The sequence below is a fragment of the Schistocerca piceifrons genome, unplaced genomic scaffold (assembly GCF_021461385.2).
Source record: "Schistocerca piceifrons isolate TAMUIC-IGC-003096 unplaced genomic scaffold, iqSchPice1.1 HiC_scaffold_2510, whole genome shotgun sequence".
Lineage (NCBI taxonomy): Eukaryota > Metazoa > Arthropoda > Insecta > Orthoptera > Acrididae > Schistocerca > Schistocerca piceifrons.
Genome location: NW_025728455.1, coordinates 1,614,246 through 1,642,146, shown reverse-complemented (window position 1 = coordinate 1,642,146; position 27,901 = coordinate 1,614,246). Strand labels below are relative to the sequence as shown.

Below are 27,901 nucleotides of genomic sequence, written 5' to 3'. Positions count from 1 at the left end.
GAGCGAGAATTCCGGTGATAGAACTGATATAGCATTAATCTCGGTATGTTGCAAATTAGAATAGTCTGATGCAGCACCTTGCTGACTGGTATGAAATACTTTTCAGCGATCAGATATTATAGAGCAGTTGTGATTGTTCACAATGAACTGTTGACTTTTGCCAAGTTTAGTCTGGAAGTTTTACTCGGGACATTTTTCTTGAGAGAAGGATTGTCCGTTGTTACCTGAATTATTTTGCTGTTATCTGGCGTTGTCTCAGTTTTGCTACAGCATTGCTTAGAGTATTTGTGTGCTGTATGTTAGTTGAGGAGGCCTGAAATTAGTGAGTCACAATAGGATTGACTTTTTTGGATCTTTATTTAAAAAATTATGAATATTGCTCTCGTACAAACTCTTTCAGTTCATGTTTTTTTTGCACAGAGTTCGCTGGACTGTCTGCCTCATGACAGCATCTCCACCAGCCTCCTGTGGTTGTTGTGCCTGGCGAGGTCCAGCGCTGTCCGCCCATCATCAGTTGTGGCCCCCCTGTCGGCCCCCGCGACGAGCAGCGCAGCCGACACTTCTGTGTGGCCGTTGGCTGCCGCAAGATGCAGCGGCGTCCACCCACTCAGGTCATCCCTGGCGTCCACCGCCGCCCCCGCCCCCACCAGCAGCCCCGCCGCCACGACGTCTCCCTTGCGCGCTGCCCAGTGCAGGGCGGTCTGCCCCCACACGCCCCTCGCCCCCACGTCGGCCCCTGCGGCGATCAGCGCCCTCAGCTCCCCCACTGCCGCATGGACCAGCCTCCTGTCCCTCTCCTCTGCAGAGAGGCTCCTGCACAAAACACACAAACTGCCACTCTCTGCTACAAACACACAGCACACAGAATGGGGAAAACAGCCACACGAGGAAACAACTGTTGCGAATACAAATCTGTCCTGAAACAAACCTACCGTATTCCCCCTCCCACAGTACAAAACAGTGCACAATTGTGTGTATGTATTAAACTACAGTACATCTGTTCTATCACCCTCATAAGAAAATCTTCATTCATCGTCCATTACAAATAGCGTTATACAACCTCTGAAAGAATTTCATTACCACATTTTGTCTCACTCATTCCTTCAAGTCACTTCCTTCGCTCTCGGCACGCAACACGTAACCAGTCGCTCACCTCCACTACAGGACAGGCTTCTTGCAGCCAACACTGGTCTCTGTCTGCAGCTTCACTGTCAGAGGTCACACACAACAAGTATCCCGTCTCCTGGTTTTCAAACAGACACTTTCCTGGTATGCAGGCAAAAAAATTTCACTGCAGTTAACGGCAGTTTTCTTCATTCAGCCTCACCAAACACTGAAACTTTCTGACACACAGACAACAATTTATTCAAAACATGTGAGACAAACACCAACTCGGCAACACCACCCCCATAAAAAAACTGTGTGTGTGTGTGTATGTGTGTGTGTGTGTGTGTGTGTGTGTCTGTCTGCGACATTTTATGGCCTTATAGCATACGCACATGTATTTAACATGTGGTATCATGCTCAAAATCATGTGAACGATCTCAGTTGTCGTCCATCTTAATGTTTTTGCGGCGTTAGGACTGTCCCATAAAGTTTGTGGCGTGCAGCCGCATAAATTCAGTGGTTCGGTCCTCGGGTTTAAAAGGACGGACCAAGTGCGGCAGCGTCAGTCACTTCGGCTCACTCTGGGGATGGCGGGACGGTGTTCGGCCGAAATATTAGGAGAAGAGGCTGAATTTGTGCGGCTGCACGCCAGAAACTTTACGGAAAGATCTGAATTGTGTTTCGCCTGATTTGTAATCAGTCCTCATAACATTGTTCCTCTGCTCTCTTTTCGGTACAGTCTCTGCCTGTACAAAATGTTCACTGCATCAGGCCACAAGAGACAACTGCTCTGTGCGACCATCAGTTTAGATGCAAACTGACACTTCGATGATGCAAATACCAGGAAACGTGTTATTGTACATTACACAGCCATTACGCTTGCATATTCAAATGTATTGTAATAAATGAAACCTCAGAAAGCAGCATCCTCCTTTAAATGACACGACGAAAGTTTTCTCACTGCGCTACTATCCGGGAATACAATCTAACAAGTAAAGAAGAAATACCTCAGGTATGGTTTCAGTCACAAGTAACAAAGAGTGTCCAAGTTGAAACTTGAAATGATCTGCCATAAAGTTTTGTGTTTCCCGGAGATTCGAATGCAGCACTTAATAGGATGGTTAACTAAGCACAATGAAACTCCAGAAATCGTCATTTTTAACCAGGAATGGGATGACAAAGAAAAACCAGGAGACGAAAGTGTTTTGTGTTATGCGCGTTATGCGCACTCAAACTCAGTACCTATCGACACTGACCTGTAGTCACGCGTAGACGTTCTACACTGATTTACTTCATTAGCAGCGAAATGTGCGCATTTCTGTATTGTAAATACAATTATGAAAATTTTCTGCTGACTAGCAATCGAGCCCTGCACACAGTTGTTGACTACATACAAAGATACCTCGACTGTACTATTTTCTCTTTCACCAGTAGCTAGGAGTGGCATGTTTGAAACTGACATGACAGGACGAAAAGCTGCCCGTCTGACTTGGGACTCTAAACCAGTACCACCATTATTGTTAACAAAGCCCAGAGAATAGTTAAAATCATAATAATATCTCACATGTATTTTGGTGTGCATGTGTTGCAACTTAAAGTGACATGCCAGGATTCGAACCCAGGGATGTGTCTTTTGTGAACGTCTTTACGACTTTTCAGACAACCAGAGACAATGAAGCACTGGAAATTCATCATCTGAAAGTGATCAAACGTGACGAAAAGGGAGATCCGAGTTCGAATTCCAGTCCATCGTCAATATTTTCCACGTCTCAGGCTCGAATACAGTAAGAGTCAAGTGCGCTGCGGCCTTGTACAGCAATTGGCTCATTGATTTAAAAAAATATCGCTTAAGAAAGGTGACTGGTGACAGAGTTTCGACCCGGCGTGACTTCCGCCTCTGTCAGGGCCCAACCTGTAGCGACTCTCCTCCAGGCTACCAGAGGCGGGAGAGATGCTGCTTATGCTTGGTAAAAATGATTGCCGGATGTGAGAAACGAACCCAGACGTTCAGCATATGTAGCAAGAATCATTTCAACTTTTTCTTAACTAGCAACTATTGCCACGAATTAAAATTCATGCGAGTTGCGGTATTCGAGTCCACTACATGCAGACTACAAACTCGCGCCCTTAACCCCTTTTATTTCATTTAATTTTTTAACCATTCCGAGGTCTGGCCACGACGCCTCCCCCATACCTGTCACAGAGTCGCTGCGCTATTTTCGCGCATAATCTTTTTATTTTTTTCATTTCTAATTTTTTTTATTCTTAGCACTTCATCCGAAAGACCATGTTTGCACACAAACTAACTCAGCTGAGAGCGACGCCTTCCAAGCTCTGTGTTAACGATGGTTTGCTTTACGATTTATTTCTCAACATCTTGTAACTCGCCCAATGCCTCTGTTCCCGAGGCTCGTTTGGAAAGTTGGTCTTCTGCCATCCCTGAGCACTGCACGCGCTGGAAGCTCCGTGCTGCGATTCTTGATACAGCGGTTGGCGATGAATGTAACGCAGAACAGCAGAAATCAGTGCAGTCGCTTCTGGTTAAAAGGATTTTTGAAATACAGAATGAAGTAAAATAAAGTGTACTAAAAAGTAGCATGTGTTCTGTCGTGAGGACCAGCTTTTCCTCCGAGATTCCTTCAACACAAAATATAGTGCTTCTGACCTATGTATTTCAAATTAGATTTCTGTTTCCTTAAAAATAAATAAGGCAGTAAGAAACACCGTTTAACACAAAAGAGCTTAAGGACGATTCATTGCGATGTTCTTGCGTTCACGCCTTTTTCTATTCACTTTGTACACTGTTTCACGTAACTGTATGTACTGAAACATGTTGCGAAGTTCCTCTCGCAGTTTCCCGCCTCAGCGACGCACACGCCGCCCCGTGGCCCGCTTGTGCCCGGCGTGGGTGCGGCGACCCACCCAGCGCCAGCCCGTCTCGCTTCCCTCTGCTGGCAGGTGGTGCGTTGTCTGTCCTCTTAGCCAGTTTACAGCATTCCTTTATTCACACGGCACGTCGCTACGATTCAAAAAAATTGGAAGGCAAGGTACTGGGAGTAGAGTTCGTGTTATTGTGGCTAACAATTGTCTGATAACTCACCAGATGTCCTTCACTTGAGCACGTACGAACCTCGCCCGCTGTCAGGCCGTAGTTCTCTCACGTGCTGCCGACCACCCAGGTGGACTGCCTCAAGTTTCGCTTTCGTTGCTACTTTCCTGTTTACTGCCCTCTACCTACTTTTCACACTTGTTGGTAGGTGAGGGGTGCCAATGTTTGTCCAGATGGCCCTCCAGCTGTAGTGCGGCTACTTTTGTACAGTCACGTTTCCGCTTTTGCTTCTCATTAATTCCACGCACATGTTCTTGACTTTTACCATGTTCGACGGCCAACTCTGGTTTGAGTATAACTGAGTTGGAATCAAAATTGTTCAAAATGATGAAAGCCATTGGCGATGTGCCGTACATCTGTGGGTGGATTCAAGACAGTGGGAGTAATTTCGTCTGGTAAGTGCGGCGTGAGGGTCGTCTGTGTCTTCTTCCGCATGTCATGTGTTGAACACACGAATAAAGTTTCTCACTTTCTCCCAAAGTCGGTGAGATTTAATCCCCACCCCTGTTTCCGCCTGAGATGGTCCGTGTCAAACTTTATCTCAAAAATATTGCCACGAATTAGAAAATGATTCGTAGCTGACAGAAATCTTGCTGCTGTTTCACGTGGTATGGGTAAAACATGTGCCACGCAGTTGACTTTAGAGACCATCTACATACAGTATGCGCAAAGTGTTCCGTTTTGAGGTCGTTAACTCTTCTCGCCTTATATTCTTTGACTCCAACTGGCATGCTGGCAAGCACTTTCTTAGGGTTTGCAGCTGCAGTACGATTTACGTTAGACCTGTAGTCCAGAGGCAGAACTTGGACTGAGGTCTCGCATGTTTCGCAAAGATATTCCGCACCCCACATTCATGACGTGTGGTTTAGTGTTGCTTAGCTTTGAACCTGACGCAAGTTCGGATTTGCTGGTGACCTGCAGTGCCTTCTCCCAGTCGCTGTCGCCAACGATCACTACATCCACGTCACCTGTGTGTGGCCTACACACGATATTCTGGCGGTATGTGTGTGTGTGTGTGTGCGTGCAGCCCTCGTAGCTGTTTCTGCAGAGCGGCTAGCAGGGCCTCAGCGGCAGTGGCGAACGAGGCCCTCCACACAGGACCACCTCTCGTCGCACACAACTCTTGAGTGCGAGCTGCCTGGTTAGCTGACCACTCACTGATCATGACTTGCAAACTGCTGTTCCTCAACCTTATACCAATTACCTTGACAAAATATTGCAGAAAATACAGTACGGTCATTGTTTCAAGAAAGCACTGGTGACTCACCCTATCGAAAGCATTCCCAAAATCGAGCGACATTATGGCGCATTCGAGAGTGTGAACTTGTGCTGCAGCTAAAATGTCTCTATATTCACAGACACTTTGAATACTTGTTCTGTCTCTAGCCACCGTAGTTCGTTAGGGGCCAGTTACCTCATGCATTATCATTTTCACTCTCCAGGCAAGAACGCGCACCATTAATTTTGTAACCACCATTCAGGGCAGTAACTGATCTCAAGAGTCCCTTTAGTCAGCCATAGTGCCAGCAGTGCTAGTGTTTTGAATACAGTCCTTAGACAGGTAGTGCTTTTTTCATTGTTTTCTACAACAAGTGTCTACTAACCACAGTTCAGTCAACAGACAGCCGCCTTTAGTGAATTAGCAGTCTAGTTAAAAGTTGATTAACTCTCTACAGTAAATTGATTTCTTAGGACGGATAGGATGTGTGACTGCTGTGTACGGACGCAGGGGGAGCTGGCCACTGTTCGCGAACAGCTGAGCGTGTTGATGGCCGCGGTCAGCCGTCTTCAGGCTGCTGCATCGGAGTGTAGCTGCAGTGGGGAGTCTGGTGCGTCGCAAGGTACACCCCAGGTGTTACATGCTTCACACACTGTCCCTGCTGTCGAGACATCCTCGCGGGTACCGGGCGCGGTTCGGCCACCCTCTCCCCAAAGGGAGTAGCTGCGTTCCCGGCACACGAGGCGGAGGATCAATGTGGAGGCTGGCCGTGTGGCATCGCCCACTCTGCCTGTGAGTGGACATGTGGCCGCTCCTTCAGCAAGGTCCGAGCAGGCACACGGGGGGAGGGGTTTATTAGTTATTGGGAGCTCCAACGTTAGGCTGGTGATGGAGCCCCTTAGGGAAATAGCGAGAAGGTCGGGGAAGAAGGCCAGTGTTCACTGTCTGCTTGCCGGGGGGTCTCATCCGAGATGTGGAGGAGGCCCTGCCGGCGGCGATAGAGAGCACTGGGTGCACCCGACTGCAAATTGTTGCTCGTGTCGGCACCAATGACTCCTGCCGTCGGTTCAGAGGTCATCCTCAGTTCGTACAGGCGGTTGGCGGAATTGGTGAAGGCGGAAAGCCTCGCTCGCGGGGTGGAATCAGAGCTAACTATTTGTAGTATCGTTCCCAGAACCGATCGCGGTCCTCTGGTTTGGAGCCGAGTGGAAGGCTGAAACCAGAGGCTCAGACGATTCTGCGGAGATCTGTGGTGCAAATTTCTCGACCTCCGCTATCGGGTGGAGGAATGTAGGGCCCCAAGGAATAGGTCAGGCTTGAGGAAGCGGCTACAAGGGTAGCGGAGTACGTGTGGAGTGCACATGTGGGTTTTTTAGGTTAGAGAATTCCCTCCCTAGGCCCGACAAGACCCCTCTTGAGACGCGACAAGGTAGTAGTAGGCAAAACGCAACGGGGAATAACAATATTAATAAGCTATTAGTAAACTGCAGGAGCGTCTATACAAAGGTCCCGGAACTGCTCTAATTAATAAACGGTCACAATGCCCACATAGTACTAGGGACAGAAAGGTGGCTGAAACCGGATGTAACCAGTAATGAAATTCTAAACTCAGATAGGAATGTATACCGCAGAGACAGGCTGGACAGTGAAGGTGGAGGCGTGTTTATAGCGATAAGAAGTGAAATACTATCGAAGGAAATTGACGGAGATACGAAATGTGAAATAATTTGGGTGAAGGTCACGGTTAAAGCAGGCTCAGACATGGTAATTGGATGTCTCTATAGGCCTCCTGGCTCAGCAGTAGTTGTGGCTGAGCACCTGAAGGATAATTAGGAAAATATTTCGAGTAGATTTCCCCACCATGTTATAGTTCGGGGTGGAGATTTTAATTTGCCGGATAAAGACTGGGAGACTCAGACGTTCGTAACGGGTGGCAGGGACAAAGAATCCAGTGAAATTTTTTAAGTGCTTTATCTGAAAACTACCTTGAGCAGTTAAACAGAGAACCGACTCGTGGCGGTAACATTAGACCTTCTGGTGACAAACAGACCCGAACTATTTGAAACAGTTAACGCAGAACAGGGTTTCAACTATCAAACTCGTAACTGCATCGAGGATTTCAGAGGTAGATAGAAATATTAAAAAAAGGTAGGAAGATTTTTCTGTTTAGCGAAAGTGACAAAAAGCAGATTACAGAGTAGCTGACGGCTCAACACAAAAGTTTTGTCTCACATACAGATAGTGTTGAGGATCAGTGGACAAAGTTCAAAACCATCGTACAATATACGTTAGATGAGTATGTGCCAAGCAAGATCGTAAGAGATGGAAAAGAGCCACCGTGGTACAACAACCGAGTTAGAAAACTGCTGCGGAAACAAAGGGAACTTCACAGCAAACATAAATATAGCCAACGCCTTGCAGACAAACAAAAATTACGTGAAGCGAAATGTAATGTGAGGAGGGCCATGCAAGAGGCGTTCAATGAATTCGAAAGTGAAGTTCTATCTACTGACTTGGCAGAAAATCCTAAGAAATTTTGGTCAGCGGTAGATGGATCAAAACAAATTGTCCAGACACTCTGCGACCAAAATGGTACTGAAACAGAGGAGGACAGACTAAAGGCCGAAATACTAAGTCTCTTTTTCCAAACCTGTTTCACAAAGGAAGACTGCACTGTAGTTCCTTCTCTAGATTGTCGCACAGGTAACAAAATGGTAGATATCGAAATAGACGACAGAGGCAGAGAGGAACAATTAAAATCGCTCAAAAGAGGAAAGGCCGCTGGACCTGATGGGATACCAGTTCGATTTTACACAGAGTACGCGAAGGAACTTGCCCCCCTTCTTGCAGCGGTGTACTGTAGGTCTCTAGAAGAGCGTAGCGTTCCAAAGGATTGGAAAAGGGCACAGGTCATCCCCGTTTTCAAGAAGGGACGTCGAACAGATGTGCAGAACTATAGACCTATACCCCTAACGTCGATCAGTTGTAGAATTTTGGAACACGTATTACGTTCGAGTATAATGACTTTTCTGGAAACTAGAAGTCCACGAGACTCAAGAGGTTCCCACGTAGATGCCGTGTTTCTTGACTTCCGCAAGGCGTTCGATACAGATCACCACAGTCTTTTAATGAACAAAGAGCATATGGACTATCAGACCAATTGTGTGACTGGGTTGAAGAGTTCCTAGATAACAGAACACAGCATGTCATTCTGAATGGAGAGAAGTCTTTCGAAGTAAGAGTGATTTCAGGTTTGCCGCAGGGGAGTGTCTTAGGACAGTTGCTGTTCACAATATACATAAATGACCTTGTGGATGACATCGGAAGTTCACTGAGGCTTTTTGCGGATGATGCTGTGGTATATTGAGAGGTTGTAACAATGGAAAATTGTACTGAAATGCAGGAGGATCTGCGGCGAATTGACGCATGGTGTAGGGAATGGCAATTAAATCTCAATGTAGATAAGTGTAATGTGCTGCTAATACACAGAAAGAAAGATCCCATATTATTTAGCTACAATATAGCAGCTCAGGAACTGGAAGCAGTTAATTCCGTAAATTATCTGGGAGTACGCATTAGGAGTGATTTAAAATGGAAAGATCATATAAAGTTGATCGTCGGTAAAGCAGATGCCAGACAGATTCATTGGAAGAATCCTAAGGAAATGCAATCCGAAAACAAAGGAAGTAGGTTACAGTACGATTGTTCGCCCACTGCTCGAATACTGCTCAGCAGTGTGGGATCCGTACCAGATAGGGTTCATAGAAGAGAGAGAAGATCCAACGGAGAGCAGCGCGCTTCGTTACAGGATCATTTAGTAATCGTGAAAGCGTTACGGAGATGACAGATAAACTCCAGTGGAAGACTCTGCAAGAGAGACGCTCAGTAGTTCAGTACGGACTTTTGTCGGAGTTTCGAGAACACACCTTCACCGAGGAGTCAAACAGTATATTGCTCCCTCGTACGTCTCGTGAAGAGACCATGAGGATAAAATCAGAGAGATTAGAGCCCACACAGAGGCATACCGACAATCCTTCTTTCCACGAACAATACGAGACTGGAATAGAAGGCAGAACCGATAGAGGTACTCAAGGTATCCTCCGCCACACACCGTCAGGTGGCTTGCGGAGTATGGATGTAGATGTAGATTGTTTCTATTATTTGTGAGTTGTTCAACGTAGCATACTCTGTCGAGAGTATCGCTGTCTCCAATTCAGTTCCAGTTCCAGCATTAATTACAGCGACATACCCCAAGAGATCGTGTAGCGCAGTGGCCGTTAGTCCCTGATGTAGAATAACATCAGTGTCTGCCACGTACATGAAGTGTTTCAAGCTACATAATTCTGGTTGTTTAAAGCTGCAATCCTGTAAGTTTGACACGGGTTCGTAATGTACCACGTTTCATAGATTCGACTCTTTCATCGAATACACTCAGTACAAAACCTATTGACAAGTGTGACAGACGCATCCGCCTCCTGCCACTTGGGTCTGGGTGAGGTAACCGTTCGTTACCGGAGACTGACAGGTGCGCCTCTGGAAGCTGAACGAGTTTCTGCCGTTTCCCCATCTGCCGCCACCTCGTCCGCGCAGTTCTGCGATACCTCTGTGGGGAGCTGCGCTTGCGTCTCGCTGTACTTCCGCGGGGGCGGCGGCTGGTGTGTGGATGACAGGTCCAGGCTGAGTAGTGCGACTGGAACCTCCCTCCGCAGTTTCATTTAAGGCCGGTTCCCACTAGGGCTGCCGCGCGTCAAAACCGCGCGTCAGCGGCGTGGTTGCCATGGAAATTCTGGACTGCTTGTTGGACCTTTTCGCGCTTCAGTCGACCAGTTCGTGTCTGCTGTGCGGAGCTGACTCATACTAGCATCTCCCGACATTCACTAAGACACAAAGACTGCAGCGGAGAGCTGCGATAAGCTCTCAGACTCACCGCAGCTCTGAGCAGAGGTCCGCACGCGGCGGCCGCTGAAGGCAGCGGAATGTGCGCGTGTCTGGTTTGGAAATGACACGACAAAAATTCCTGTGGCGACTGGGAATCGAACCCTGCACATACCGTTCAACTACATGAAAAGAGACACTGACACTCTTTTTCACCACTAGCCAACAGCCTCTGACTAAATCGAAACCCATACTCATTGTTATTGTTGACAAAGTACGGAGAGGCGTCAAAAATCATAATTTGTCACATGAAATTTTGTGTGTCCTTCCTACAAAAGACAGACCAAGATTAGAACCCAGTCATGCATCTTTCGCCAAGACGGTAACGACTTTGGAATCGTGGGGAAACAACGGAACGGTGGAACTCTTTTTTTGTGGTAAGGTCTTATTGGACCCAACTGCTGAGATCATCGGTCCCTAAGCTTACACACTACATCATCTAACTTAAACTAACTTACGCTAAGGTCGACACACACGCCCATACCAGAGGGAAGACTCGAACCTCCGACGGGGGCAGCCGCGCAGACCGCAAGGAGAACGGTGGAAAGTATCAACACAAAGCCGTCAGACGTGACGAAAAGGGAGATCTGAGTTCGGATCTCAGTCCAGCACCGATATTTTCCACATCTCATGTCGAAATAAAATAAGAATCAGCTGCCCAGTGATCTTGCACGATCAGTGGCACATTCATCAAAAAACACTCTCGCGTAAAAAAGCTCACTGGTGACTGGCTTTCAACCTGGCATGATTAGGCCTCCGCCATGGCCCAACCTATAAGGACTCTCGCGCAACAAGTAGCAAAGTGACGTCTCTTATGTCCGTTTGGAACCACAGTGCAACACTACATTTTTCAAATGACATCAGAGTGTGTTTGTACTTCTTAAATTGATTGCCTTATGTGAGAACCTAGCCCCGACCATCACAAGAATCATTCCAAATGAACACCCGTCTGCACAGAGCATTGGTTCATGACTATGTCGTAATGGAGGCCTTTCCGCACTAATGGAAAATTCCGATTCCGTGGGGGTCGATTACAACCTGTTGGAAACGTTTCTCTGTTGGTCCACATCGACAGTCACTGGCCACCTTGGCTACCTGAGGCGTGCTCCTGACTTGGTTCTGTTACCGCCGAAATGAGATCACGCTCAGGGGCAGCTGCACGAACGGCCAACACGGTACAGTGCGCAGATTTCTGCAGGATGTGCCTCTCCACTTGCGGTTCTACGCTCACAGTATTTCGGGTCTATTCACAAATTTGTGTAAACCCCAAGACCAGATATCGAACATATTCTCCTCTTTGGTTTCGAAATTGCATTTCGTCTCGCATAATTGGATTCCTGCAGCATTTTATGGGGAGAGTACTGAAGTATGTAAGCAACCAGGGTAGATTATACCTAAAAAACTGCACAAGTTTCTGTCAAAACTTAAATCGTGTTTGCAGCTGCTAGTAACATAATTGGTTGGATGAAAACGTGCACTTTTGAAATGCAGCAAAAACAGCTGAAACTAGCCAATAATGTGGATTTAAAAACTTCGTTTCAAATAACTTCACTGCCTCAGCGAGGAAGATTAATAAAAGCCAAATTTCTTTAGCAAACTGACAAAAATAACTATTGTTCTGCAAGGCGATTAAGGTCCGACTGTCAGGAAGGTGGAAATAAAATAAAATCTGAAACTAACAACATATTTTAGTCTACTGTACTCTCATCAGTGTATTTTACTTCGCTTGATAGCTCGCGGCCACAGAAATCAATTTTGTTTTCGTTTGACGTGAGAGCAATAAACGAAGAGGAGACATCACAATCACTAAACGTAAACGCAGGTCACGTGGAGGTCAGCCACCTCCCCACCACAACTCACAAGGAGACGGCACGACCACGGGGTCGGGGATTTGTCCGAAATTTTGCGTGGACCCCTAACACCTCACGTGGTTAAAATATTAGAACGCACTACTCGGAAAATCCCGAGAAAAATCGATCCAAAGTTTCTCAGGTGCCTTATGAGTATAAAATGTTGGTCCAGTGCCGAGCCGCCGTTTCGCCTAGTCATTGTGGTATTATTTTGTGAATAGGAAATTTTCTACGAACTCCAGACTACATTCCATTCATCTGGCTGATTCCCCTTCGCGTACCACTTGCAACCTGATTGACAGAGATGAACATCAATTTGGCTGTGGAAATGCAGATAATATATGGTTGTCAATCAGAAAGAAATTAGCAACTATGCAGAGAAAACCGCCGTATTTGATAACGCCAACGTGCCTTTTATACCCGGCAAAAGAATTATACCCCACCTCAAAGAAAAATGCCGCCAACTGGTTGAAGGGACACGCGGTATTTTACCTGCTGTCCAGTAAAGAAAGGAGCAAAGGAGATTGTTGGACGTTAATCTCCGATCAGCATCACAAGCTACTACGCATAAATAATTACTATGATACATACGCCAACTTCCTCAGAAGAAGCGTCATGTGAACTCCATTTTCGATTATGCGATTCAGAACATGAAGAAACGAGAGACAATTTGATCTTTGAAAACCAAATACGATCAAGTGACGAACATCACTATCTGGTTTAGGCCTTGATTTCTTCTAAAATGTCAAGGAACCTGTAATTAATTTTCGTTTGTTTTATTACTTTTAAATGTTAGTTGATAATTATGTACTACTGTGGAATGTTATGACCAATTTTAAAAAATGGTTAGGGCTCGGACTCTTATGCCAGAGGCCTTGGGTTCTTTTTCTTCTGATTTTTTCTTTTGTTATTCCACCAATTATTCAAAAAGTTTCTCAAACTTACACTATTTTAGCTCAAGAATGTAAAGTTTTTCATTCTGAAAAATATTCGTGCTCGTTATTCTATTTCGTTTCATGGGGTTTCGAGATTTAGAGGGGCTTTGTAAGGGCCCCCTTGGGATTGTAACGGCCATCTGGGCATAGGACTGTGCGCGAGCCGTGAGAAGTAAACGGCAGTTTGTTTTTCGACTTCGTCGTGAACAGACATGCCCGTTTCAAATTTCGACGTGTTATTCCGATCCGCGGTTAAACACGTCGACTGAAGAAGTTGCTGGCTCATCTGGAATAGGAGAAGAAATTCCTGAAGAATCCGTTCATAGTGACCTATCAAAATTACGATTGAAGGGCGCAGTGATGTATTATGAAAAGCTGTCGACGGAAAATATTTTAATTGCATCGACATCTTCGGAAGAAATCTCTCACGATGCTATGTTAGTGGCCGGAGAACTTTATAATAATACACTGGAACTTTTGGGTGCAAAAACATTCGTAACTGAAGAGGAATTAATTCACGCTCAAGAGGATTGTGAAGAATGTGAGGAGAACGACCGACATTTCGAAGTGCCACAAAATGATTCGTCTCCAGACGAATATAAACCGTCACCGAAAAGATTTAAAAGTGACATGATTCCCTTTGCCCACAAAGTCGTGAATTTTGTGGAAGCAAGACAGCAATATCAGCAAGTTGCGACAAAAAATTTAAGGCAATGGACATTGGCTGCGGCTGCACAATTCGTCGATTTCAAATTCAAGGCGTCTGATCGATAGGTCACGGCATTTAAACAGAAGCACAGAATTTCACAACGCAAGCTCACGAAACTGGTTTCGAAAAAAGAGGCGGCGTCAATGGAGGCCATCCAGGCGTCTGCGGAGGCCTTTCGTCGGCAGACGTGCCGGTTAATCCCTCAATACCACGACGAGGATCATGCGATAAATACTGACCCAACAGGTAAATACATGTTTTGTGCGTACAAAATGTTTTTACCGATGTAAAATACAATTCAAATTTAATTATAGAAAAAGATATTTACATACACATTCGAATATTGTTTAATATTAAAAATACTATTGTTTTAGGATACCAATATCAATCTCACTGAAAAAGTAAGTAAAACAGTTTTCGTGAAAAAGTCGGATTTGAATGAAGTGACGCATTCGTACACCGCACAATATTCAATAACATTATCCGGAAAACTGCTCCCACATGTCTTCATATGCTTACAAGAAGCGACCGGTCATTTCGGACCTCGTATTCACTAATTAATAGATGGCTATGGCAATACTTATACGAACGTCATCGTAACATCATCGCAGTCCGGGAAAGGAACAACAGTTTTATACATGGATTTTCTCCGCAAATATATAAAATCTTTCGTCGGGGAGAGTAAATATTTACTTCTCATTGACTTGGGGAGTTCAAACGATTCCGGAGACATATGATGCAATTTTTCAAGATGACGAAAATATGCCAACTTGGTCTCTAAAAGTCATACCTCAAAAATGCATTTCTTTGGTGCAACCTTGTGATGTTTACGTTTACAGGCAAGTTAAAAATTTCGTAAAGCGCTTGCACAACTGCAGCGCATTGTAACAGGAGAATCGTGAAATAATTCCCGGGAAGATTGCATCAAAATTCATTCTATAATTCTCCATCAATCATCGTCACCAATATTCCGAGACATGATTCAGTATGACTGGTTTGCCTCAAAATTATCAGGAACATTTTCGTAAATGTTAATGGGGCATGTTTTTCTACGGATTTATTGCAAACGCCCGTTTTCATTTGTTTCGCAAGATGTCGCGAAAATTGCTTTGTTTTTACGATAATTGTCACTGCAGTTCTAGTTTATAATTATTATATGCATAAAAATTGAATTTTTCCCAATCGACTTTGTTATTCTGATAAAAAACCAATGTTTCTCCTCACATACTTTACAATGGAAAATGGAAAACCCACTGCCATGATTTGTGTTGTTGGACAAAAAGAAAGAAATGACAAATGAGGTGACAGATAATTGCAGTCATAAATTACAACATTCAAAGAATGAGGAATCATATTCAGTCTTTAGCAGTAGCACAATTTATTTAGCACCTTCACTGTCTCCTTCAGCTGGCGGCAGTTCAGCACGGCACATTTTCTTCTTCTGCAGCCTGAGGTTCCTCATCATTTCCCAGACCCAAACTAATCATTCAGCAAATCCTTGACGTGTGTTCCTTCCAGAGTAAATTACGTGGACAGAGGAGCAGTCCCGAACAGCGACATCGCAAAGTCCTTCACTGCCTTGTTATGTTTGTCAGTTCCAGCCTTCTAAACGCATCCTTGGGGAGTTCAAGATCTTCCTTCGTATCAGACACCAGATGTTTGCCGTCATATTCTTGTATCTGCTGTACTACTGATTTATTTTTCATGTGCGACTTGCAGGTGAGGTTGGGAACGTGAACTCAACCCATTCCCTCTCTACTAGGAATCCAGTTTCTATCCAATACCCATTCTTTTGAAAACAATTCGGAGCATGTTACCACATTTCTTATTGTGATTCTGATATTTCAGTATTTTCTCGAATTCATTTTCCATATTTTCATGTTTCCATCTTTCAGCTAAAATCGCCTTTGCTGTAACTTTTTTGGAGTTTAAAAGCTTTTTGCTGAGATAACTTAGTTACAGATTATACTCCCTAATGTGTTTTAGCTTAAAACCTATTTTTTGTATATTTATCGGCGGCTTAAGTGGTTCATGGTGTGGGTTCCTGTAGTCATGTCCTAGTTCATGAACCACGGGCAACGTACGAGTGGCCAAGTAAGTGGTCCCGACAGTCGGGATACCAGTTACTTTGGAATAAGGCTGGGCGTCTCGGACATATTCTGAGTCGTGGTCACCTTTGTGCTCATACGGAAAAGACTACCAAATCCACCGGTTAGTCCCTCAGCCGTCAGTGGTTAAACCCAATGGGACTCGGGGCAAGTAAGGCTAGCAACCTGCTTCCCTGGTACTTTAAATATGATGCTGGCAACAATCAGACCAAAATGCCTCGGACCTTTGGAGGTGACGGAGTCCCACCTCTAATTGACAAACCAGGGACTCCTAAGATACGACTCGGCAAACAAATGGTAATGAGATGGGGAGCTATTAATATCAATGGGGGCTACTCTGGGAAGAAGGTAGAGCTGGCAGAGGCTGCAAGTAAGATGGGGCTGGACGTTTTAGCTGTTAGTGACATTCGGGTAAGGGGTGAGAAAGAAGAGGAAGTGGGAGAATACAAGGTCTACCTGTCGGGAGTCAAAGCAGGAATAGCACAATGGGGTGTAGGGCTTTACATCAGGAAAGAAATGGAACCCAGCGTAGTTGCAATAAGGTATGTAAACGAACGACTGATGTGGATAGATTTGACAGTGTCTAGCAAGAAAATTAGGATTGTGTCGGTATATTCGCGTTGTGAAGGGGCAGATCAAGATAAGATGGATAGTTTTTATGAGGCACTCAGTGATGTAATTGTTAGAGTAAAGGACAAGGACAGTGTTCTGCTCATGGGTGATTCTAACGCTAGGATTGGAAACCGAACAGAAGGGTATGAAAAGGTTATGGGTAAATTTGGAGAGGATATGGAGGCCAACAGGAACGGGAAACAACTCTTGGATTTCTGTGCCAGTATGGGCTTAGTAATCACAAACTCCTTTTTTAAACATAAGAACATTCACCGGTATACTTGGGAAGGCAGGGGAACCAGATCTGTCATTGACTATATAATAACAGATCACGAATTCAGGAAGGCTGTGAGGGACACACGTGTATTCAGGGGATTCTTTGATGACACTGATCATTATTTAATCTGCAGTGAAATTGGGATTGTGAGGCCGAAAGTGCAGGAGGTCAGGTCCATATGTAGGAGGATAAGAGTGGAGAAACTTCAGGATAAGGAAATCAAGCAAAAGTACATAACAGCGATCTCAGAAAGGTACCAGTTAGTTGAATGTAGTCAATTACAGTCATTGGAAAAGGAATGGACAAGGTACAGGGACACAGTACTAGAAGTGGCTAAAGAATGTCTTGGAAAAGTAGTGTGTAAATGTAGCTTGGTGGAATGATACAGTCAAGGCAGCCTGTAAAAGGAAAAAGAAGGCGTATCAAAAATGGCTACATACCAGAACATAGGTAGACAGAGAAAATTATGTTGAAGAAAGAAACAAAGCCAAACATAATTGCAGCATCCAAGAAGAAATCGTGGGAAGACTTTGGAAACAGGTTGGAGACTATGGGTCAAGATGCTGGAAAACCATTCTGGAGTGTAATTAGCAGTCTTCGAAAGGGAGGTAAGAAGGAAATGACAAGTATTTTGGACAGGTCAGGAAAACTGCTGGTGAATCCTGTGGATGCCTTGGGCAGATGGAGGGAATATTTTGAAGAGTTGCTCAAATGCGATTAGTAATGTTTCAGATTTCGAGGTAGAATGGGAAAGGAATGATGATGGAAATAGGATCACATTTGAGGAAGTGGAAAAAATGGTCCATAGATTGCAGTGCAATAAAGCGGTTGGGATGGATGAAATTAAGTCGGAACTCATCAAATACAGTGGAATGTCAGGTCTTAAATGGCTACACAGGATAACTGAAATGGCCTGGGAGTTGGGACAGGTTCCATCAGACTGGACAAAAGCAGTAATCACACCAATCTTTAAACATGGAAACAGAAAATATTGTAACAACTACAGAGGTATCTCTTTAATCAGCGTTGTGGGTAAAATCTTCTCAGGTATTGTTGAAAGGAAAGTGCGAGTATTAGTTGAGAACCAATTGGATGAAAATCAGTGTGTGTTTAGGCCTCAGAGGTTGTCAGGACCAGATCTTTAGCTTACGGCAAATAATGGAGAAGTGTTATGAGTGGAACAGGGAATTGTATCTATCCTTTATAGATCTAGAAAAGGCATATGACCGGGTTCCTAGGAGGAAGTTATTGTCTGTTCTACAAGATTATGGAATAGGAGGCAAACTTTTGCAAGCAATTAAAGGTCTTTACATGGATAGTCAGGCAGCAGTTAGAGTTGACGGTAAATTGAGTTCATGGTTCAGAGTAGTTTCAGGGGTAAGACAAGGCTGCAACCTGTCTCCACTGTTGTTCATATTATTTATGGATCATATGTTGAAAACAATAGACTGGCTGGGTGAGATTAAGATATGTGAACACAAACAGTCTTGCATATGCGGATGACTTAGTTGCGATGGCAGATTCGATTGAAAGTTTGCAAAGTAATATTTCAGAGCTAGATCAGAAATGTAAGGACTATGGTATGAAGATTAGCATCTCCAAAACGAAAGTAATGTCAGTGGGAAAGAAATATAAACGGATTGAGTGCCAAATAGGAGGAACAAAGTTAGAACAGGTGGACGGTTTCAAGTACTTAGGATACATATTCTCACAGGATGGCAACATAGTGAAAGAACTGGAAGCGACGTGTAGCAAAGCTAATGCAGTGAGCGCTCAGCTAAGATCTACTCTCTTCTGCAAGAAGGAAGTCAGTACCGAGACTAAGTTATCTGTGCACCGTTCAATCTTTCGACCAACTTTGTTGTATGGGAGCGAAAGCTGGGTGGATTCGGGTTACCTTATCAACAAGGTTGAGGTTACGGATGTGAAAGTAGCTAGGATGATTGCAGGTACTAGTAGATGGGAACAATGGCAGGAGGGTGTCCACAATGAGGAAATCAAAGAAAAACTGGGAATGAACTCTATAGATGTAGCAGTCAGGGCGAACAGGCTTAGATGGTGGGGTCATGTTACACGCATGGGAGAAGCAAGGTTACCAAAGAGACTCATGGGTTCAGCAGTAGAGGGTAGGAGGAGTCGGGGCAGACCGAGGAGAAGGTACCTGGATTCGGTTAAGAATGATTTTGAAGTAATAGGTTTAACATCAGAAGAGGCACCAATGTTGGCACTGAATAGGGGATCATGGAGGAACTGTATAAGGGGGGCTATGCTCCAGACTGAACGCTGAAAGGCATAATCAGTCTTAAATGATGATGATGATGATGATCTATACTTTCTGGCCTGACAATGTCGTATAGTTTTGCTGTAGTGCACCCTGGATCATTACACATTATGCCCCATGTTCGTTTAACATACAATGCCATCGCTTTATACTTTATGTCAGACCCATTCCTCCATTGCTTGGATCCAAAACTGCTGTCTTCACCGGCACTCGAAACAATTCCCCTTTCCACAAGAACTTTGCTAAGGTGGACATGATCGCCTTCTCCACCATTGATGGGATGGGGAGAACCTGTGCTATGTAGTAGGCATTGGATAAAATATACGTGTTGATAAACAGTATTCTCTGGAACTGGTCTATACTACGTTGACAGTTTTCAATCAAAGCTCCCTTGATTTTTCTTGCCAGCTCCCGTCAAATTATTGCAATCATTTTTAAAAGGGGAGTTGTCAATGCTATTCCAAGAGCTTTGCATTCATTAACATGGTTCACCCACTCAATGCGCAAGTTAGCAAGCCGCTTTATATTTAGAAATTTACTTTTGTTTTCATTTACCCTCGGCACCTGATGCGGAACAGTATTTTGCAAGTACCATCTCTAGTTGCGTCACATCTGTTTGGTCTCTGATGATTACGCCTGCATCGTCAGCGTAAGCGCCTACCACGGTCATGGTAATGCCTGTCAGCCTGTGCTGTGGCTGTCTCAGGGGAGGTTCCAGCGATATAACGAACAGGAGCATGGATAAGGGGCTTCCTTGGGTAACACCCCTTTTTATTTCAATTAGTTGTGTCAGTTGACAGCTAACGGAGATTTGTGCAGTAACACCCATAGCCACGTTCTTGAGGATGTCGATGGTTTTTGGCAGGAAGTCCATTCGACGCATTGTCTCTATCAGGTATTTGTGATTAATTTGATCAAACGCGTTATGGAAGTCTATGAAAAGCGCGTTATGGAAGTCTATGAAAAGCAGTCCACATTTTATGTTACTTGCCTGCGCTAGCGCAATGACATCGCGATACAAAGCCGCAGTTTGTAAAATCGTCCTTCTGAAAGCACAAATCCGCTGTTGGTCTATGACGTCAGCGGTGCATGGTGTAAAGTGCTTGTTAATTTCTCGAGCTATAATTTTATAATCCGAATTTAAAAGCGAAATCGGCCGTAGGTTGTTTATTTTTTTCAACAACGAGACGTCTTAAGTCTCTTGAGTAAGTGAAGTTGTGGATTTGATCCTTTCGACTCAATACACAATTAAAATTTCCTCCTATTAAGTTGGAGGCGGTTTTTCCTCAGTAAAGAAGTTACGCTTTGATTAAAGAATGTGGCTCTTGCAGCTTTATTACTGCTGCCAGAAGAAGCATGTAAACTGACTATAGTGACTCCTGCTGCGTTTATTCGAATACCTCACCCCGATTCTAATTTATCAACGTTATGTACGGGGACAGGGACATGTCCCTCGACATGATGTCGAGGGACATGAAAGGGAAGCAGTGGTTGGGAAGGGAGTAAGACAGGGTTGTAGCCTCTCCCCGATGTTGTTCAATCTGTATATTGAGCAAGCAGTAAAGGAAACAAAAGAAAAATTCGGAGTAGGTATTAAAATTCATGGAGAAGAAGTAAAAACTTTGAGGTTCGCCGATGACATTGTAATTCTGTCAGAGACAGCAAAGGACTTGGAAGAGCAGTTGAACGGAAGGGACAGTGTCTTGAAGGGACGATATAAGATGAGCATCAACAAAAGCAAAACGAGGATAATGGAGTGTAGTCGAATCAAGTCAGGTGATGCTGAGGGAATTAGATTAGGAAATGAGACACTTAAAGTAGTAAAGGAGTTTTGCTATTTGGGGAGCAAAATAACTGATGATGGTCGAAGTAGAGAGGATATAAAATGTAGGCTGGCAATGGCAAGGAAAGCGTTTCTGAAGAAGAGAAATTTGTTAACATCCAGTATTGATATAAGTGTCGGGAAGTCATTTCTGAAAGTATTCGTATGGAGTGTAGCCATGTATGGAAGTGAAACATGGACGATAAATAGTTTGAACAAGAAGAGAGTAGAAGCTTTCGAAATGTGGTGCTACAGAAGAATGCTGAAGATTAGATGGGTAGATCACATAACTAATGAGGAAGTATTGAAGAGGATTGGGGAGAAGAGGAGTTTGTGGCACAACTTGACTAGAAGAAGGGATCGGTTGGTAGGACATGTTCTGAGGCATCAAGGGATCACCAATTTAGTATTGGAGGGCAGCGTGGAGGGTAAAAATCGTAGAGGGAGACCAAGAGATGAATACACTAAGCAGATTCAGAAGGATGTAGGTTGCAGTAGGTACTGGGAGATGAAAAAGCTTGCACAGGATAGAGTAGCATGGAGAGCTGCATCAAACCAGTCTCAGGACTGAAGACCACAACAACAGCATGTACGGGGATGCCTTCTCTAACTAAAATGGCCGTGCAACACTCGTTTCAGTGGAAATATTGTAAAAATCGACGTAACTGGACAAATTTAATTGTGGGAATACCACTTCCTGTAGGAGAGCAATATCCGTCGCTGACTCATACAGAAACTGTTTCAGAGCAGCTATTTTAACATCCGACTGTATCCTATTAATGTTTAGCGTGGTAATCATATATGACTAACATAGGGGAGTGACCTCTTTTCCCGCTAGTCTATCATTTGATGCCACTCCATGCCGGATACTTCCTGAGAATCTGACTGGAGACCACCGTCCCGGTTTGCATTAGAACCTTTCTTTATACTTTTCTTGCGATTTGCATTGAGTCTGGCCTCCACCGAATGTCTGCTCCGCCCACCCCCTGAGCAGTTCTCCACTGAGGGCGGTGTCGGTGGATCTGAGGGGCAGTCGTGTGCCACCATCTCGTCTCGTCTGCCAAAGGCGGCGCAGACGCAGTTTGCAAACGTTCTTCCAACGCCCCGTCACTTCTATGATCACTTTCGTTTGCTGTTTGTGTGTTATTGCTGTAAAACTCCGCTTCTTCGCCTTGGGATTTGGGCTGTGACGTCGCCTGTTGTTGACAATCACTCGCTACCTCGTCACGTTTGGTTTCAGTTGCATCTGCGAGTGAATCTGTCTGCATTGGTTGACGTACGGGTACTGCAGCGCGGGGCTGTGGCATCACGAAGACGAGCGCATTGCCATCTACCGGCGCGCCCAGCGCTACAGAGTGGGGCTGTGGTGTCACTTTGACCTGTTCGGGTGATGGTGGCGGGTTCGATTTGTCTACTGATGCACTTGAGTCAAGAGTTTGAATCTATGCTGACAATATTGTCTGAAACAGTAGTTCCCAGTACTGTTTTCTGAACGTCACCTACAGCTTTCAGCGACAGGCTGGTATCTTCTTCATCTGTGCTACTGCCGTTAAAAGTTCGACGTCTCTTGTTAGTGGCTATACTACTTTTTCCAGCCGGATTGTCTGCAGTGTCTTTCCTGAGTAAAGGTGGAAATGCTTCAAGAGTATTTTGTGGCCTTTCGTCCACATTTCCCGTAATGCTGGAAAGGTGACCGCCCGTCATTCATTTTCGGTCACAAGATCAGCCAGTGATAACCTTTTACGCTGTAGTAAATTATTCTGCAATACAAACACTTTTTTTGGACAGTTTTGCCGGAGTTGCCCACTTTCATATGTGACAAATCAAAGTCTGTCCATTGTATATAACGTGCGCTTTGTAGCCACAAACCAAAATATGAGATGGAATGTTCTGTTTGACATGCATATCGACAGAACAAATCTATGCTGGCTTGACCATCGTTCATTACAAATTTGCCTGATGTCACCTAATTTAGATAATACGTCTCTTAAGTAGCAGTTTTCTACCTCAGGGGGGAAATTAAATTCTCTGACTTGTTTATAATCAACATCAGCATTTGAAATGGTAACTCTACTCACCGAATTATCGCGATGGCGGAATTCGGCTATTCCTTCAAATTTCTGCAAAATCCGTTTCAGCACCAACGAGGAAAGCAGCTTCACAAAAAAGCAGTATTGCTCCAAGTTATAATAAGCAGTGTGCGTCTGGTCCGAAGTAACGCCAATAACGTCAACGATCCAGTCACGAGTTTCCAGTTAACTTGGCTGAACATTACGGCCTGCTTTGTCAAATCCAAATCTCGGGGTAAGCTTTCTGGGAAACGTGGTTGCCATGTCAGCAGTTAACAGCTCGGGAAAACAAGGAAACTAAAATGCTGCATCACCAGAATCAGTTTTACACAACACTGTAACGCAGAGACTGAACGTAAAGTCGTAAAACCCAAACAGAGGCGCCACAGCGCGCCCGCTCAGGACGGCCGCAAAAGCCGCTATTCTGCTATTCTGGTCCCAGACAAACGAAACTTTCGTGTAATTGCTTGTCGAAAGGCTATGAACGATAATGGACACCGCCCAAAGCACAACTGTCCGTATCCAAATATATTTTTAAATTATTTAGCAGTGCGAACCAAACTGCGATCTCTGTTTACGTTGCTACGCAGAGATACGATCTACGATACAGGGGTTCACTGATGTCGCTTTGAGTACTAAAAACTCAACGGAATTGCCCATTGCTCTGCTTCTTTCGATGCGTTGTATTTATATTTGACTTTTTTTCTTGGAAGGGTAATCGGAAGTTTGCGTCAATGACAGAGTTACCGCCACAATCTTATCTTTACGGATACAGACTAACATCGAATTTACTTGCGTTATTGCAGTGCCTGTGGTATTCCGAATTACGACGCAAAGTTCCTGTGCACCTCCGAAGGAACGGGCGAAGCGGCGACTACAGGTGCTATGAAATACGAGAAACGCTTCCGCAGTCGCGAATACGGACAACCGTCAGATGTACAGTGGAATGACGACAGGGAAAGTTTGTGTCGGACCGGGACTCGAAGCCGTGTTTCCCGCTTATCGCGACCGGTCGCAATATCGTATTTACTCACCGACATCAGGCAAACGACTTGCAGGTAAAATGTCTCACCTGTACAGATGTACGAGCACACGCTGTAGCCGCCGTAGTGCCTGTTCCACTGGAGACGCAAGCATATGCAGCGGAACTTCGCACTGTCATTCGGAATAACACGGGCTCTGCAGTGTCGTATTCAGTATATTGTACAACAAGTACGTTTAGATGAAACACCAGTTGTCTTAGTAATGTTACTGGAACCTGAATAAGCGTTACTAATCCGTACAAATATAAAAATACCAGTTATTGCTATTATATACGCGTGCCCTAATTGCTTTGTACATTAGCATTTCCAACGACAGAGTCCAATGTTATTTACACTAATGGGAAATGTCTAATTTTTCTGGAATGAAAAATTTTGTGAAGATAACATTAACAGCTATAAATTGTTTGCAGGCACGTGTTTGAGATGGACAGTGTTATGTAGAAATTGTCCCCACAAATCAAAATCTTTGACTGCAGCTGTGTCAAACAGAAGAAAAAATTAAATTTGGTAATGCAAGCGGCCAGTCCTACCTCGTACATTATGTTCGAACTTCGTCCTACGCAGTACTGTGAGTATGTACTAACTTTTGAGTTTTTTAGGTCCTTGCGGGAGAGTTTAAAATTCCAACTTTCCTCGGCGCTAGCGGCAACAATCATTCGCTGAGGTAGCGACAAAGGTCTGTGGGCTGCATTACACGGGGAATTAACGGAAAAGTCAACTCGGCTTCTCCATTAGTACCACGTGAATTTGTGATTAATGTCTGAACGTGCTCACAATCAGTAATGTGTCACTATTCAAGTATGGTGCTGGTTTCGTGATTTTGTAGATAGTGTGCTGGCTTTCTAGTGACATGGCGGAATGAAATGAAATGATCATTTGGCATTGTTGGGCGGGAGGCCCCACGCGTGGGAGTTCGGCCGCCGTATTGCAAATGCTTTTCAGTTGACGCCAATGATGATGACATGATGATGGACACACAACATCGTGTCGAGGCAGAGAACATCCCTGGCCTCGTCGAAAATCAAACCCGGGACTCCGAGCGCGGGAACCGAGAACACTGCGGCAAGACCACGAGCTGCTGACGCTTGGCGGAACACAGGCGGACGCCCGGGTTGCCGGTCATTCAGTGACAATGCATAACGCACCTAAGAAATGAATAATTTAAGCAGTGCTGCTGGAGCGAGGTTTGCCATCCAACAACATTATAAAGGGCGCGGAAGAAGAGTTTGACGAAAAGTGTAGGGTGGATGGACAGCATGAAACATAGGAATTTGAGTATAGCAACTGCGGGATCGCAACAGCTTATTTTCGGCGCTACCGGAGCATAATCTAAAACTGTCACGTGGACCTCTTTACTCAAAATAAAAGGTAATTCCCAGAAAATGTATGCATAAACACAGTCTTTGGACTAACCAGCTGTCACGATGAGAACAAGATAAACTGAAAGCATCACATTCACGTGTATCGTACTTTGGACTTCTTCAGAAATGAAAACAGTCACACGACCATGTGTCACGTATTAAAAAGGTCAAAGTGGAAATGAGTGTGCAGACATGCGGATGTGCTGATCATGTGCGCACATGTGCGGCAGCAAACGACAGTCACATCTGTTATTAGACGTGTGTCCTAAATGAACGGCGGCGGCTCCACTTCCCTGTTTATGTGGTACAAGCAAGACGGCAACACACCCAGTCCCGTTTACCCCTGGTGTCCAAAACCTTGACAGAAGTACTGAGAAATGGCAGGTACTGCGAAAAAGCAAAGGACTCGCCTCATGGCGAGTGGCGGACTGCAACGCATTCGCGTCTCTCTAGGCGGAGGGCCAATGTGGAGGCTGGCCTCGCCCGTTCGTCCTGTCAGTGGACAGGTGGCCGCTCCTTCAGCAGGGCCCGAGCAGGCACACGGGGGCAAAGGCTTGCTGGTTATTGGGAGCACCAACGTTAGGCGGGTGATGGAGCCCCTTAGGGAAGCAGCGTACAGGGCTGCAAAGAATTCCAACGTGCACTCTGTTTGTCTGCCGGGGGGCCTCATCCGAGATGTGGAGGCGGCCTTGCCTGTGGCTATCGAGCGCACGGGGCACAGTTGCCTGCAAGTAGTTGCTCACCAATGATGCCTGTCGCTCGGGTTCTGAGACGATCGTCAGTTCGTACGGGCAGCTGGCGGATTTGGTGAAGACCGCTGGCCTCGCACGCGGGGTGCAAGCAGAGCTCTCTATTTGCAGCATCGTTCCCAGAGTGGATTGGGGTCCATTTGTTTGCAGCCGAGTGGAGGGTCTCAACCAGAGGCTTCGTCGTCTGTGACGGTCTTGGCTGCAGATTTCTAGACTTCCACTTTTGGGTGGGGAATTTTAGGACGCCCCTAGATAGGTCAGGGGTGCACTACACAAAGGAAGCGGCTACTCGGGTAGCAGAGTACTTGTGGCATGCACATGGGTTTTGTTTAGGCTAGGCAGTAGTGCGAGGTGTCCTGATGAACGCTCACCAGTCGACGTGCAGGCAGAGAAATCAAGACGCGCTCTGTGTAAAGACACTTCAGCTATCAAGATATCAGCAGTAAGTTTTCAGAGTGTTCAGAATAAAGTTCCTGAATTTACTACCCTCCAGGAAGTGTGTGGCGCGCAAATTATTCTCGGGGTTGAGACCTGGCTAAACCCCAAGACAGAAAGTTCTGAAATATTTAGTGAGAGTTGGAACATGTATCGGAAAGACAGATTAGACACCATACTAGGTGGTGTCTTCAATGCAGTTGACAAAAATATTGTGTCTACTGAGGTCGAAGTAGAGTGTGATAGTGAAGTTACTGGACACGTTTAACAGGGCTAGGGGAAATAAAGTTAATTGTGGGGTGTTATTATCAGCCACCAGGTCCCACCGTGACAGTTCTAGAAATCATTCAAAGGGAGTCTACATTCTGTATCGCAGAAGTACCCGGATCATGCAATATTAGTCGGAGGCGACTTCAACCTACGTAGTATAGACTGGGATCTCTATGGATTCATTACAGGTGGTACAGACAAGCCGTCGCGTGAATTACTTTTCAACACATTATCCAAAAACTGTCTTGAGCAGCTGAATCGACAGCCAACGCGTAATGGAAATATTTTAGATCTGGTAGCCACAAACAGACCAGACCTTATCTATGGTGTCAGTGTTGAGACAGTGATTAGTGATCATGATGTTGTCATTACGACTATGGTTACGAAAGTTAAAAAGTCCCTCAAGAAGGCTAGCAGAGTATATTCTTACTAGAAAGAGCAGATAAGCAGTTGTTAGCATCCCACTTAGTAAATGAATCGACTTCATTGACTTCCGGTACGATGGACGTGGAAGTATTACGGGCAAATTTTAAACACATTATAAATCACGCATTGGACAAGTGTGTGCCGAAAATGTGGGTTACGGACGGGAAAGACCCACCGTGGTTTAACAGCGCAATTCGGAGAATGCTCAGGAAGCAAAGGCAGTTGCACTCACGGTGCAAGAAAGATCGGGAGAATGAGGACAGGCAAAAGTTATTAGAGATTCGCGCTGCTGTAAAAAGAGCAGTGCGCAAAGCATTCAACCACTACCACCGTCATACCTTAGCAAAAGATCTTGCTGAAAACCCAAGGAAATTCTGGTCTTACGTAAAACTGGTAAGCGTGTCGTAGGCTTCCATCCAGTTACTCACTGATCAGTCTGGCCTGACAACCGAAGACAGCAGAACGAAAGCTGAAATTTTAAATTTAGCATTTGAGAAATCTTTCACGCAGGAGGATCGTACAAACATACCACCGTTTGAGTCTCGTACAGATTCCCATATGGAGGACATAGTGATAGACATCCC

At 45.0% G+C, this 27,901-nt stretch overlaps 1 protein-coding gene across 1 annotated transcript in view; it reads right to left on the bottom strand.

Annotated features, from left to right (window-relative positions):
• Positions 1-440: 440 nt before the first annotated feature.
• The window catches only part of LOC124743681, a 97,936-nt gene continuing 70,475 nt past the window's right edge, over positions 441-27,901 (bottom strand). The window contains exon 4 of the mRNA XM_047248857.1: positions 441-813. Coding sequence (XP_047104813.1) covers positions 441-813 — 373 coding nt within the window. The remainder of the gene's footprint in view (positions 814-27,901) is intronic.